Source organism: Rana temporaria, chromosome 4, assembly GCF_905171775.1.
Source record: "Rana temporaria chromosome 4, aRanTem1.1, whole genome shotgun sequence".
NCBI lineage: Eukaryota > Metazoa > Chordata > Amphibia > Anura > Ranidae > Rana > Rana temporaria.
The window spans coordinates 143,964,231-143,978,628 of NC_053492.1; the positions used below are offsets into that span (position 1 = coordinate 143,964,231).

General features: G+C 40.7%; 1 protein-coding gene across 1 annotated transcript in view; it reads left to right on the forward strand.

Annotated features, from left to right (window-relative positions):
• ATR (ATR serine/threonine kinase) overlaps positions 1–14,398 on the forward strand; it is a 130,990-nt gene that overhangs the window by 20,830 nt on the left and 95,762 nt on the right. Inside the window, exons 7-15 of the mRNA XM_040349120.1 lie at positions 1,560–1,768; positions 5,033–5,185; positions 7,773–7,971; positions 8,186–8,433; positions 9,198–9,388; positions 12,586–12,686; positions 12,973–13,144; positions 13,334–13,504; positions 13,614–13,808. Of these exons, the coding sequence (XP_040205054.1) occupies positions 1,560–1,768; positions 5,033–5,185; positions 7,773–7,971; positions 8,186–8,433; positions 9,198–9,388; positions 12,586–12,686; positions 12,973–13,144; positions 13,334–13,504; positions 13,614–13,808 (1,639 nt within the window). The remainder of the gene's footprint in view (positions 1–1,559; positions 1,769–5,032; positions 5,186–7,772; positions 7,972–8,185; positions 8,434–9,197; positions 9,389–12,585; positions 12,687–12,972; positions 13,145–13,333; positions 13,505–13,613; positions 13,809–14,398) is intronic.

Below are 14,398 nucleotides of genomic sequence, written 5' to 3' on the forward strand. Positions count from 1 at the left end.
ACAGCATTTTACCGGTGAACCTCCGCTTTAAGGAGAACTGAAAAATTTGCTGTAGTTCAACTACCTGGGCAGCTCTGTTGATTGAAGGAGGGTGAGGGTGGACATGTCAGGTCTGTGCGTTGTGTGTCAGAGGAGTAATCTAACGCTCATGTGTGCTGCCAGACTGGGTATTTTTAGCTTTGCCGGAGCATATGGCAAGAAAATTAAAAGAGCTGCATATGTATTAACCAATTGCTGACCGGGTCATAGACCAAAGACGTCCTTGGTCTGCAATGGAATACCAGGGTTATGGCTGCAGCAATACTCCATAACTCCAGTTTTCAGCAGGTGATTCTCTAATCAATAAAAATGGTTTGAGCAGCAGAATCGCTGCTGGATCATTTATAGTTGCCCCCTCCCGCCACTTACCGGTGGTTCTCCAAGCTTAACTGGATGATCGGTAGCACCAAGAAACGCTGCGGCAGCTGCTAACAGAAATGAGCGGAAGAAAGATGGCTGTTGCTCATCTCTATGGTCTAGGAGGACCGAAGCAATGTCATGATGTCACTTCCGGTTCTGGCCTAGTATAAAGACCTTTCTTTTCTTTTCTTTTCTTAACCATTAAATCAATGTATGTTTGTTATTTGTTTTTATTTTCGTTTCCCTTCCTTATTGCACTACATTTAAGGTAAAAAAGCCTTTCAGTGTCAGATTCTCCCAGCCTCCTCTTAAATAGTTACCTAAGCCCTCTCTTGATCCAGTGTTGTGTCCGTTTGCTCTTCTCACAGGAGGCCATTGGCTCCTGCTGCTTTCAATCAAATTCTGTAAGCAGAGGGAGGGGGTATGGCTGAGCCACTGTGTGTGTCAATAGATCCACACAGCCCTACTCAGGACCAAGCCCACAGTTGTGCCCCCATGGCAATCAACTTGCTATGAGGGGACACTTTAAAGAGGAGGAGCCAGGAACGCCAGCAGGAGACCACTGAAGAGGAGCTACAGGGCTGCTCTTTGCAATGTTTTTTTCAGGAAAGTATGCCATGTTTGTTATTTCAAAATAAATAAGTACATTTAAATTTGATTTACCTTTTTATCATGTGGAGGAACTCAAAGGACAGTATGCTCTGGTCTTTTTGTATGTACTGTTGCACTCTTATGCCGCGTACACACGACCGTTTTTCGCGATGTGAATTTTTTTTTTTTTTAAAACGATCGTGTGTGGGCTCCAGAGCCGTGAAAATAACGTGCATGCTCAGAAGCAAGTTATAAACAGGGAGCGCTCGTTCTGGTAAAAGTAGCGTTCGTAATGGAGATAGCACGTTCATCACGCTGTAACAGACTGAAAAGCGCGAATCGTCTCTCACCAAAGTTTTACTAACACGAAATCGGCAAAAGCAGCCCCAAGGGTGGCACGTGTTGTACGTCACCGCGCTTTGCTAGAGCATTTTCTTTTCGTGATCGTGTGTAGGCAAGGCCGGCTTAACAATAATCGGGTTGAAAAAAACGTTTTTTCTAGACCATTAAAAATGGTTGTGTGCACGCGGCATCATTCCCACCACTTATAATGTTTTGTGTAATTTCAGTGGTACTCCCAAGGGCTCGGGGCTTCATGAGAACTGCAACTCTCATTTGGCAGATATAAAACCCCAACTTTCATGGGTTGCAACAGAAGAAATTGTGAGAGTAATTAAAGTTTGCCAGAAGCTTCTTAATTTAGGATACCAAGGAAGCTGTATGGATGTCATTTTAATGAAGTTGGTGAAGATCTTTGATGCTTTTCTTTACATGCATGGTGAGAACAAGATTTTCATGGGATGATCTTGAACTTTGCTTCTATGTGAATATTTACTAGAAAGGTTCAATGTTTTTATGTTTTAAATGAGTATACATATTTCTGTGTGCCTCCCATTTTTTAAGGGGGCAGCGTTCTTAAACCTACAGTATGTACATACTACAACCTTTCAATTAAGCGGCTAAATCACCTCACATATAGTTATCCTCTTTAAAACCTTTAAATAGAAGTTCAGCTTTGGCTTACTATGTACCTGGTCAGTGATGATATATTTAAAGCCAATTCTACATTCTGATCGTCAAGAATTTGTCTTTAAAATGTTTGGACTTTTGCAGATTCTTAAAACTGTCCGTTAGAATACACAAACTATCAACATCCTGGTTTACGGCCATTGTACCACTTCTTGCTTTTGTCTTTTGTATCTTCTTTGTAGTTATATTTAAAAAAAAAAAAAAATATATATATATATATATATATATATATATATATATATATATATATATATATATATATATATATATATATATATATATATATATATATATATATATATATATATATATATATATATATATATACACACAGTGTATGGTACAGTATGCTAGTTGACAATACTGTATTCACAGTCCTTCAGTATGTACAACATATTAAGATCTTTTCTGACTTAAGGGCATTGGTAAAAAAAAAAAATTCTAATCCTGAGGCCCCATACACACCATAGAATCTATCCGCAGATAAATCCCATCAAATGGGTTTCTGCGGATAGATTCTATGGTGTGTACACTCCGTCGGATATTTATCCGCGGATAAATCTCCCCTGGGATGGATTTCCAGCAGATGGATATTTGCTGACATGCTCAACAAATCCATCTGCTGGAATCCATTCCAACGGATGGATCCGCTCATCTGTACAGACTTACCGGATCCATCCGTCCAAAGGGATTCCCCGCACGCGTCGTAATGATTTGACGCATGCGTGGAATTCCTTATATGACAGCGTCGCGCCCGTCGCCGCGTCATAATAGCGGCGACGGCGCGACACGTCATCGGCAGAGGATTTCAGCGCGGATTTCAATGCGATGGTGTGTACACGCCATCGCATAGAAATCTTCTGAAATCCTCGAGAGGATTTATCCGCGGATACGGTCCGCTGGACCGTATCTGCGGATAAATCCTCTCGTGTGTATGGGGCCTTAGTCTTCATGTGCATTTGCCTAGCCTGCTAATCTTTTCTGGGTAATTCTCCCCAAGCATTTTTTTTATCAGCACATTGCCTCATGTACTACTGCTGTGTGTTTCTCTTCTTCTTTGCCCTGCTTACACCTTTTTGTTTTTTTATGGTCTATATTCTAAGTATTTAAGACTGTTTGTTTGTCCAGCCTCTTCCCCTCGTATAGCAAACTTGCTGGCTGAAATTGTCTAGTTATCTTGTACACCATACTCTAGTCTATATTTTGCTTCGTTTTGTCTCTATTCATTTAGTCCTTGCTCACTTTTTGTGTTTGCCTTTGTTACTTCCAACTATTGTCCTGCTTATTTATTTCTTCCTTATCTCATAACTCATTTGCTTGTGGTTTTTTGTCTTTACAATCTTAGGTATGCTACATTCCAGCTGTGTGCACTTACTGTCCCTTGTTAACCCTTTGCTTCTGTTCTGTTATTTACTGCCTGCGCTAGACAGTCGCTGTCATCAGCAAGGCTGTTCTAATGGTCACAGCTTTCTGGGCATTGCTCAATTTAATGCTGCAGCTGTTCACATGAGTTTCTACCTCATATGTCCTGTTTACTATAAGATGAAAGAAAAATCCTGGATCGCCGCACTCCTCAAAAAACGATGTCTTTATTCAAAACATGAAAAAACAACAACAATTCAAATGGAAAAAACAGCCAAAATTTGAATTTTTGTTGTTTTTTCATGCTTTGAATAAAGACATCGTTTTTTGAGGAGTACGGCGATGCAGGATTTTTCTTTCATCTCATGGTAATTGAGCACAGCCAGCACCCTCTTGGTTTGTTGGGACGGAAGCCCTCTTGGTTTGTTGGGACGGAAGCAATGGGGTTTGATTGTTATTAGAGCGGTATACTTTTCTTCTCTTGTTTACTATAGTTATTTTTATTTGCTTAGCACCGAAAATTTGCAAAGTGCTTTTACAATACTGTCCATTCACATCAGTCCATGCTCTCAAAGAATGCTTACAATCTAATGTTTGATTTTTCAACATTTAATTTTGGCATGAATGTAATTTTCCTGAATGAAAACCACATTCACTGTTAAAAATTCACTTCGTGGTGGCATTTTTTATATCCTGCTCATTTGAATTTTCTCATTATCAATCATCGACTTGATCTCATTAAATATTAAAAAAATAAAAAAAAATGTTTTTTAATTAAATTCCTATAGTGCACACATCCCCAAACTTTGGCTGTGGGCTACATCTGCCCCGCTACAAGATTTTATCAAGCCACCAGAGACGGTCAGTGGCCTTTCCTATCCCATGTGCACTGATTGAGAAATAAGATAAGCAGATTGCCTCTGATGTAAGGGGGAACTCTGGTAGGGACCCTGATGTAAAGGGGGAATTTGATGATGACCAGGATGTAAGGAGGGACTCTGATGGTGAAACTAATGTATGGGGGAACTCTGATATGGGACCCTGATGGGAGTTTTTTATAACCGTTATATGTACACATGTCATCGAAACGGCATTTGACAATAAGATGAATGATATCAATCTTGAGCATAATTAATTGTTGATGTAATACAAGATATTTCCTATTACCAGGCATTGGTACACCATATGCAACAGAGCTGCTGTAAAAACAAAAAAAGATACACATACACATTACTAGTTACATTAGTACTCTATGAATTTTGAATGTATAAAAGATATATATGGGCCAGTGAATAGGTAATGAGCCAGACTTGACTGAGCACCCCATGGAAACATGACGCATTTCATGGCTATATGCCATTGATCAGGAGTTAGGTACAGAAATAAACTGTAAATACAATGCCAAATGTGGAGGAGGAGGAAGAACAGAACTTCCCCTATTGGGTGAAATTCCGCTTTAACTCAAACAGGGCAAAGAACAGGCTCACGTTATTGCCCACTTCTCTAGCAGTGAATATATACCTTCTTTGCCTCCCCCATTGCTCTATTTAGCTGCACAGAGCAAGGAAGGGAACTTTGTTTTAGTCCTCTAGTAATATTAGAATCTATTTCCATTAACTTTTCCAATACTTTAAATATTTTCCTTTTCCAGTGAAAACCCAATTCCCGGATCAGATGCTTGTAGATTTATGTGCGCTGATGTCCTTGCCTTGGCTTCATGATGTTTTAAATCGTTCTTCTCTGAATGTGACAGCATTTGACCCCGCCCTTGTTACATTAAGCCTCAAAATTTCTCAGAGTTTCTGTAAGTACATTTTATGTTTTGTTGCACAGAGTTTGTGTATTTGTTGAAAGCCTTCATTTGCAGCATTTTCAATGATGAACTAGTTAAAAATGCGTGGGTGTATGTTAGGTGAAACAGAAATCTTCCAGACATAATGAACAAATAACCATTGCAGTGTGTGTGTGTGTCACAGCAATGGGTGAAATATATATATATATATATATATATATATATATATATATATATATATATATATATATATATATATATATATATATATATATATATATATATATAAATATATAAAGTGCCTTGTGAAAGTATTCGGCCCCCTTGAACTTTGCAACCTTTTGCCACATTTCAGGCTTCAAACATAAAGATATAAAACTGTAATTTTTTTTGAAGAATCAACAACAAGTGGGACACAATCATGAAGTGGAACGAAATTTATTGGATATTTCAAACTTTTTTAACAAAAAACTTAAAAATTGGGCGTGCAAAATTATTCAGCCCCCTTAAGTTAATAGTTTGTAGCACCACCTTTTGCTGCGATTACAGCTGTAAGTCGCTTGGGGTATGTCTCTATCAGTTTTGCACATCGAGAGACTGAAATGTTTGCCCATTTTTCCTTGCAAAACAGCTCAAGCTCAGTGAGGTTGGATGGAGAGCGTTTGTGAACAGCAGTTTTCAGTTCTTTCCACAGATTCTCGATTGGATTCAGGTCTGGACTTTGACTTGGCCATTCTAACACCTGGATATGTATATTTGTGAACCATTCCATTGTAGATTTTGCTTTATTTTTGGATCATTGTCTTGTTGGAAGACAAATCTCCGTCCCAGTCTCAGGTCTTTTGCAGACTCCATCAGGTTTTCTTCCAGAATGGTCCTGTATTTGGCTCCATCCATCTTCCCATCAATTTTAACCATCTTCCCTGTCCCTGCTGAAGAAAAGCAGGCCCAAACCATGATGCTGCCACCACCATGTTTGACAGTGGGGATGGTGTGTTCAGGGTGAGGAGCTGTGTTGCTTTTACGCCAAACATAACATTTTGCATTGTTGCCAAAAAGTTTGATTTTGGTTTCATCTGACCAGAGCACCTTCTTCCACATGTTTGGTGTGTCTCCCAGGTGGCTTGTGGCAAACTTTAAACGACACTTTTTATGGATATCTTTAAGAAATGGCTTTCTTCTTGCCACTCTTCCATAAAGGCCAGATTTGTGCAGTATACGACTGATTGTTGTCCTATGGACAGAGTCTCCCACCCCAGCTGTAGATCTCTGGGGACGGCCAGGTCTTCGTAGATTTGCAGTGGTCTGATACTCCTTCCATTTCAATATTATCGCTTGCACAGTGCTCCTTGGGATGTTTAAAGCTTGGGAAATCTTTTTGTATCCAAATCCGGCTTTAAACTTCTCCACAACAGTATCTAGGACCTGCCTGGTGTGTTCCTTGTTCTTCATGATGCTCTCTGCGCTTTAAACGGACCTCTGAGACTATCACAGTGCAGGTGCATTTATACGGAGATTTGATTACACACAGGTGGATTCTATTTATCATCATTAGTCATTTAGGTCAACATTGGATCATTCAGAGATCCTCACTGAACTTCTGGAGAGAGTTTGCTGCACTGAAAGTAAAGGGGCTGAATAATTTTGCACGCCCAATTTTTCACTTTTTTATTTGTTAAAAAAGTTTGAAATATCCAATAAATTTCGTTCCACTTCATGATTGTGTCCCACTTGTTGTTGATTCTTCAAAAAAATTACAGTTTTATATCTTTATGTTTGAAGCCTGAAATGTGGCAAAAGGTCGCAAAGTTCAAGGGGGCCGAATACTTTCGCAAGGCACTGTGTGTGTGTGTGTGTGTGTGTGTGTGTGTGTGTATGTGTGTATATGTGTGTGTGTGTATATGTCTATATATATATATATATATATATATATATATATATATATATATAATATTTTTTTATGTAGTTGGGTTTTAAGCTAGCTAGAGATGTCCCCCAATTGCTTTGTGTATCTGTTTATTCATACGAGTATGTTGTGATAGCTGTGCCTTTCCTTTTATTCCATTCTTACTGAAAAACTAGAGCCACAGGGGGGAATAGCAGCTATTCTGTTTCTTTGCATTGCAGGTTCTTTCAGTACCACAGGATTGGCACTGTAAAGAAATGGTACCTGCACTATGTGAGAGGTTCCTTGGGTCCCTTTTACTGGTCAAGGTGCAGACTGTATACAGTTAAAGTGGCTAGTTAGTGTCAGTGCTGGAGTGCAGGATAAAAAAAGTGCCTGATGCACCATGACCAAAAAGGCTCTGAAGATACTTTGGGGTGTTTGTTAGTTGTAGGGCATCCCATTACATTAAATGTACTTAAAGTTGCGTTAACAATTAAAAAAAAAAGTACAAAAAAGGCGAGCAGGAATGCGCATTCCCGCTCTCCTCAGGTGTGAATGGGACCTTAGGGTAAGGTCAAGTATTAGGACCACTTTTTAGATACTGGGTGAAGCTTAGGATTAGTCAACAACACTGTAGAACTACCTATTTCTTAAAACCATGTTTATTATTCTCATCAACTGATCCAAAAATTTTGTTTTTGCTTTTTCCAGCTCCTAAAATTCAGTCCCAGCTTGTTTTTCTTCTGTCGTTATTTCCAATTACGACAATGCCTGAATGGAGATTAAACGTTTACCACTGGTTATTGGAAAGTCCACATGAGATTGTCCGTGCTCAATGTGTAAAAGGTTTTCCTATACTAAAGCACCATGTTAATGAAGAGGCCTTCATTCCAATCCCTAAGTCTCTGTTGTATGTACCATTAATGCCAATTCTATGCAAATAAGAAATATTTGTTGTGTATGTATATTGCTGACTGCCTTTTCATTAGTTCATTAGTTATACTGTAGTTGGTGATCAACAAATTACACTTTTTTATTACAATTCTCAGAATTATACAAATTATATTAGTATTTGTATGATTGCCATTTTATTGCACATTTTCATTACTAGATTTTTTTTCTAGGGACCACTTGAATGATATCTCAGAGCTGGTAAGAAAGGAGTTTGCCAATGCAGTGAGCAAGTTAGCTTTTGGTCTTTCCATTGACCATCATGTGCACACATCAGCTATGGAACCAGAAGGTGATCTGATTTCTAGTACCCTAAGGGTGACTATTTTACCTCCACCTGCTCCTTCTGTTATTGGTGCTTCTGTTTTCAAGCCTTTTCTTTCACTGTTGGACCAAAACACACCAAGCTCTGTAAAATTGGGTGAGTCATCTTCCTAGTATCTTCTAGTTTATTTGATTTATAGTTTTGTATTACGGCATTATGTGTATTTTGGGCTTCTCACTCCACATAGCTGTGAAGTTGTACAATAAAGTGCTTTAAGTGTGATTCTCTAATATGCTTGCATTATGTTAAAGCGGATGTCCGCTGAAAAAAAAAAATATTAAGTCAGCAGCTACAAATACTGCAGCTGCTGACTTTTAATATTGGCACACTTACCTGTCCTGGAGTCCAGCGCCGCCTGCAGCAGAGGACGAGCGATCGCTCGTCACTCTGCTGCCCCCCCGCCATCCTCGGTGAGGGAACCAGGAAGTGAAGCGCTTCCTGGTTCCCTACGGCGCATGCGCGAGTCGCACTGCGCCTGCTGACTGGCTCCCGCTGTGCTCTGGGAGCTGAGTGTTCCCAGAACACAACGGGGGGGGGCTTTAGGTGACGTCCTGCCCGCAGTCTACCCGCAGACTGTGGCCGGAAGTGGGTGCAAATACCTGTCTTTAGACAGGTATCTGCACCCCCTCCCCCTGAAAGGTGTCAAATGTGACACCGGAGGGGGGGAGGGTTCCGATCAGCGGGAGTTCCACTTTAGGGTGGAGCTCCGCTTTAAATGTAGAGATGAATGCTTTGATAACTACTTTGTAATTGTTACAAATCAGAGAAATTAAACAAAATGGAACACTATCCACTAGCATCATCAGTTGTGCTATATCCAATGTATTTACCATACCTTTTTTTTTGTCTGTGGTATGTAGCTTTCATCAGGAACATTCCTGAGTTGTTTAAAAATTTGAATGTTGAAAAAGATGAAATGGATATGAGAGCCATGATTAAAGCATTACTTAACCTGATGGAAGATCCTGATAAAGATGTTAGAATAGCTTTCAGTGGGAATATCGGATATATCTTGGAGTCAGCAAACTTTGAAGAAGGTTCTCTGAATGAGGTACAGATGTGCAATTTTAATACTGAAAAAAATTAGAGCTAAGAATTTAACTTTTTCTTTGTTTTATATCATATTTAAACATGGGCATTCCAAATATAAAAATGTCTCCTAATGTCGATTTCTGTAACTCAGGACTTGACAAATCCCTGTAGAAATTACATCCTGGCGCCATTCACTGTTGCAGGGCTGCACAATTTGTATCTCCCTACGCTTGGGAGATGCAGTTCCAGGCAGGTCGTTTTTTTTTTTTTCCCTACATCTTTCTCTACATTTAGCCCTGCTGCAGGACTCGTTGGGTGGAAGCATTCTGCCATCCAATTGCTTCTACATACGTGGGTAAACACCCCCTATGTATCCAAGGCTCCGCTTGCCATTCCATGGGACCGGTAGAGGGGAGGGAGGAGAACGCTCTCCTTGCCATCTTTTTCCTGACCCAGAAGCAACGTCACTTCTTGGTCCCTGTTGACGGTTTTCACCCAAGCACATAAAATCACACGCGCTGGGGACACATGAAAACGTTAATTGCAATACACATATTACATAGGGGTGCACATCTTCACTGGTCTCACTATTCGATTTGATTATCCTGTCCATGATTCGATTTGATTCTGCGATGTATCACGATTACTGCGCAAGTGTGCATGGGTAAAAACTTTTTATAGAAAAATCTAAGCGATCAGAAAAACACAATTTTTCTCCAGTAGCAGAGGGATGGATAGGATCAGAGAGATGGCTGGGATCAGAGGCAGAGGGATAGCTGGGATCAGAGGCAGAGGGATAGCTGGGATCAGAGGCATGGCTGGGATCAGAGGCAGAGGGATAGCTGGGATCAGAGGCAGAGGGATGGCTATAATCAGAGGCATGGCTGGGATCAGAGGCAGGGGGATGGTGGGATCAGGCAGACGGATGGTGGGATCAGAGGCAGAGGGGTGGTGGAATCGGGCAGACAGATGGTGGTATCAGGGGCAGGGGGACGGTGGGATCAAGGGCAGAGAGAGGAGGCAGACGGATGGTGGGATCAGGCAGACGAATAGTGGGATCAGGCAGAGCGTTGATGGTAGTGGAGGGATGGGATCAGTGACACTGGCAATCTGGTACAGGCATACATAGTAGAAACACACTGCTGCTGGGAGGACAGGATTGATGGAATCCGTAGTTCAGTGCTGAGAGTTCAGCTCTTCCCTGTTGCACACTAGGTGTTAACAGTGAAATGTGTGAATGGGGAAGACGGAGCTGAACTCTAAGCAAGGGGCCAGTACAAGCTTTAAGCAGAGTACAAATTCATACGTACTCGTGCTTACACCTGTTAAACTTTGTGTTATTGAATCCCCTCTTATAGTACATAAAGTGCCCCATTGTACTTGCCTTTTAAAAAATATGTAGCTACATACTGCATTTCAGACTGTCCCTCCACTCTCATGTGACTGCCCGGCTCGCCACTTGCTGCTCTCCTCTCGGCTGACGTCCACGGGGGATTCTCAGAGCGGTGGGCTGGGCGGTCACACGAGAGCAGAGGGGACAGTCTGAAATGCAGTATGGGGCACTTAATGTACTATAAGAGGGGATTCAATGAGACGCAGTTTAAAACTTGTAAATGGAGTACGATGGGATCGCTTTCCTAGGAGGGGCGGGGCAAGCCGGGATGACGTCACCCGCCAATCGATTATGCCGGTCGTAGCATTGATGCCGCATTGGAGACACCTGAATCCTAATGCAACGATGCTACGATTATATTCAACACCCTTAACCACTTCCCGACCACCGCATGTACATTTACGTCGGCAGAATGGCACGGACAGGCACATCAACGTACCTGTACGTGCCTGCCTAGACGTGGGTCGGGGGTCCGATCGGGACCCCCCCCCCCGGTACTTGCGGCGGTCGGATTCCCTCGGGGAGCGATCCGTGACGACGGCGCGGCTATTCGTTTATAGCCGCTCTGTCGCGATCGCTCCCCGGAGCTGAAGAACGGGGAGAGCCGTATGTAAACACGGCTTCCCCGTGCTTCACTGTGGGGGCGTATCGATCGAGTGATCCCTTTTATAGGGAGACTCGATCGATGACGTCAGTCCTACAGCCACACCCCCCTACAGTTGTAAACACACACTAAGTGAACACTAACTCCTACAGCGCCACCTGTGGTTAACTCCCAAACTGAAACTGTCATTTTCACAATAAACAATGCAATTTAAATGCATTTTTTGCTGTGAAAATGACAATGGTCCCAAAAATGTGTCAAAATTGTCCGAAGTGTCCGCCATAATGTCGCAGTCACGAAAAAAATCGATGATCGCCACCATTAGTAGTAATAAAAATGCAATAAAACTATCCCCTATTTTGTAAACGCTATAAATTTTTTTTACCAAAAATAGGTAGACGAATACGTATCGGCCTAAACTGAGGAATTTTTTTTTTTTATATATTTTTGGGGGATATTTATCATAGCAAAAAGTAAAAAATATTGTATTTTTTTCAAAATTGTGGCTCTATGTTTGTTTATAGCGCAAACAATAAAAACCGCAGAGGTGATCAAATACCACCAAAAGAAAGCTCTATTTGTGGGGAAAAAAGGACGCCAATTTTGTTTGGGAGCCACATCGCACGACCGCGCAATTGTCTGTTAAAGCAGTGCCGAATTGTAAAAACCCCTTGGGTCATTTAGCAGCATATTGGTCCGGTCCTTAAGTGGTTAATATTGCATATCATCGCGCACAAACTGGTTCCTTACATTTTTTTAGCTGGCTGCTAGATTCAAAGCAAATTTGTCAAGCCCTTCTTTAACTGATATGGTAATTTACTGACAATGATTTAGTGAATGTTCAATCCACTTTATTTCAAAGTGGAGTTGGGGGAGAGATTCTGCTGTAGGTTAGAAGCCCAAAAGACCTGCAGCAGCATCCCAAACCCTCCTGTCACAACCAGTTATTGGGCCGTTCTTACAAGCAAAGCTCAAAAGTTTCAGGCCAGCCACACAGAATGTGTTGAACATAGGTAGGGGCAGTCAATCTTTGTCAAAAGAGCTGGAGATTCAGCCATAGCAGGGGGTGTGGAAGTTCTAAGAGTTAAAACATGCAAGTATTTCCTATATATTAATCAACATAGAGGTTTACATGTTTTACATGTTTTAATTGCTCTCCCAACATTTTGAGAAAACACATTTTTCTTGCTCACCATTATTGTCCTATTTTGTGCTGCAGCTATTGGTTGGAAGGATAAAGGAAGCCTATACAAATGCTAAGATGTCAAGGAATAATGAGTTAAAAGAGACTTTGATTCTGACAACGGGTGATATTGGAAGGTAAGCTTTTTGTATATCTTTTGTATATCTGTTGTAAATATGCAGTAAATGAAATGGGTCTGGCGTTGCATGTATGATATTGTGTAAAACTTTTGTATTCTGCTTAGTGGCTGAACCTAGGGGACAGAATGCAAAGACATTGTCACGCTGTACAGAGAAAACTGTATCTGCCATAATCTTTCTTTCTTATTTCTCTTGGCACTATTTTTGCAAAACAGCAATGCGCAAAACAAATCTAGAATTAAGCATGCACATCATAAACTTATGTATTGGTTATAATTTGCAGAGCTGCAAAAGGAAACCTGGTACCATTTGCATTACTACACTTGTTACATTGCCTGCTTTCCAAATCCCCATCAGTGGCTGGTGCCTCTTACACAGAAATCCGATCATTGGCTGCAGCAAAGTTGGTCCGGTTACAGGACTTTTTCAGCCAGTATAAGAAACCTATTTGCAAAGTAAGTTATTTTTGTATGCTGTATATAAATTGTTAGCCATTGGTTTGGCACATACCGTTTTGACATTCTGATTAAAAGTCCCTTTCTAATAAAATTAGGTTTATGCACACTTTCAAGAATATTCATGTAACTGGAAATGAGTGGAAGATTATCACATGCTGAGTTTTTTTTTTTTTTTATGTCCCTTAGTTACTTGTGGAGTCACTGCACACAAACCAGCAAACTCTTCTGAACAGCACACCAGGTAGTAGCAGTGAGATGCAGAAGCAGGAGGCTGCACAGCACAGGGTAGCAGCCCTTGATGTATTGTCTGAAATAGCCAATGTATTTGACTTCCCTGACTTGAACCGATTTTTAAACGTGAGTTCTTCATCTTTCTGTGATAACATTTCCCTGTTGATGCAGCTTTGGTTTCTCCAAGGACACTGAGGCTTGTATTTGATTTCTGGTGTGTTCTTCATTTATGCAGAAAACATTGCAACTATTGCTTCCATATCTGGCAGCCAAAGCCAGCCGGGCAGCCTCTGCTTTGATCAGAACGATTGCCAAACAGCTCAGTGTAAACCGTAGAGAAATCCTCATCAATAACTTCAAATACGTCTTTTCTCACCTTGTTTGCTCATGCACCAAAGATGAGCTTGAAAAGTCACTTCACTATCTAAAGGTATGTTCGAACTGTATGTAATTTTAGTTATTTCAGTTGCTTAATCCTACAGTACAGGACACAGGGATATTCAGAAAACAAGTTGGATTATGTAAAATCCAAATGACAAAGTTCCGGTGAAAGGGAATTTAAAGGATACATTTTTTGTTTTTACTGCAGGAGCCTCCAGAGTATTGTGCCTGTTAACAGTGTATCCTTTAAATTCCCTTTCGCTGGAACTTTGTAATTTGGATCTTACATTATCCAAATTGTTTTTAAAATGAGGAGCAATTCAAGTATTGTTCCATTTCAAGTACTGCTTTATGCATTGACATACCTCTGTTAGACCTCAGTCTGTCCAGCCAATATGATCACCTGCTGTCCTCTTCAAAGATAACCCAACTCTACAGCACTTAAACCAGTGTTTCTCAACCTTTTTTTCAGTCAATGAACCCTTTAAAATTCTGCACAATCTTGAGGCACCTCATTTTAAAAAATATAAAAAACTAAATGAATAGTTTTACATAATACAGCAACACTCACATACATAGGAGACCCAACATTAGAGGTGATTTATTATTTCTAAGCAAAAGCACCTTTGCACACTAATA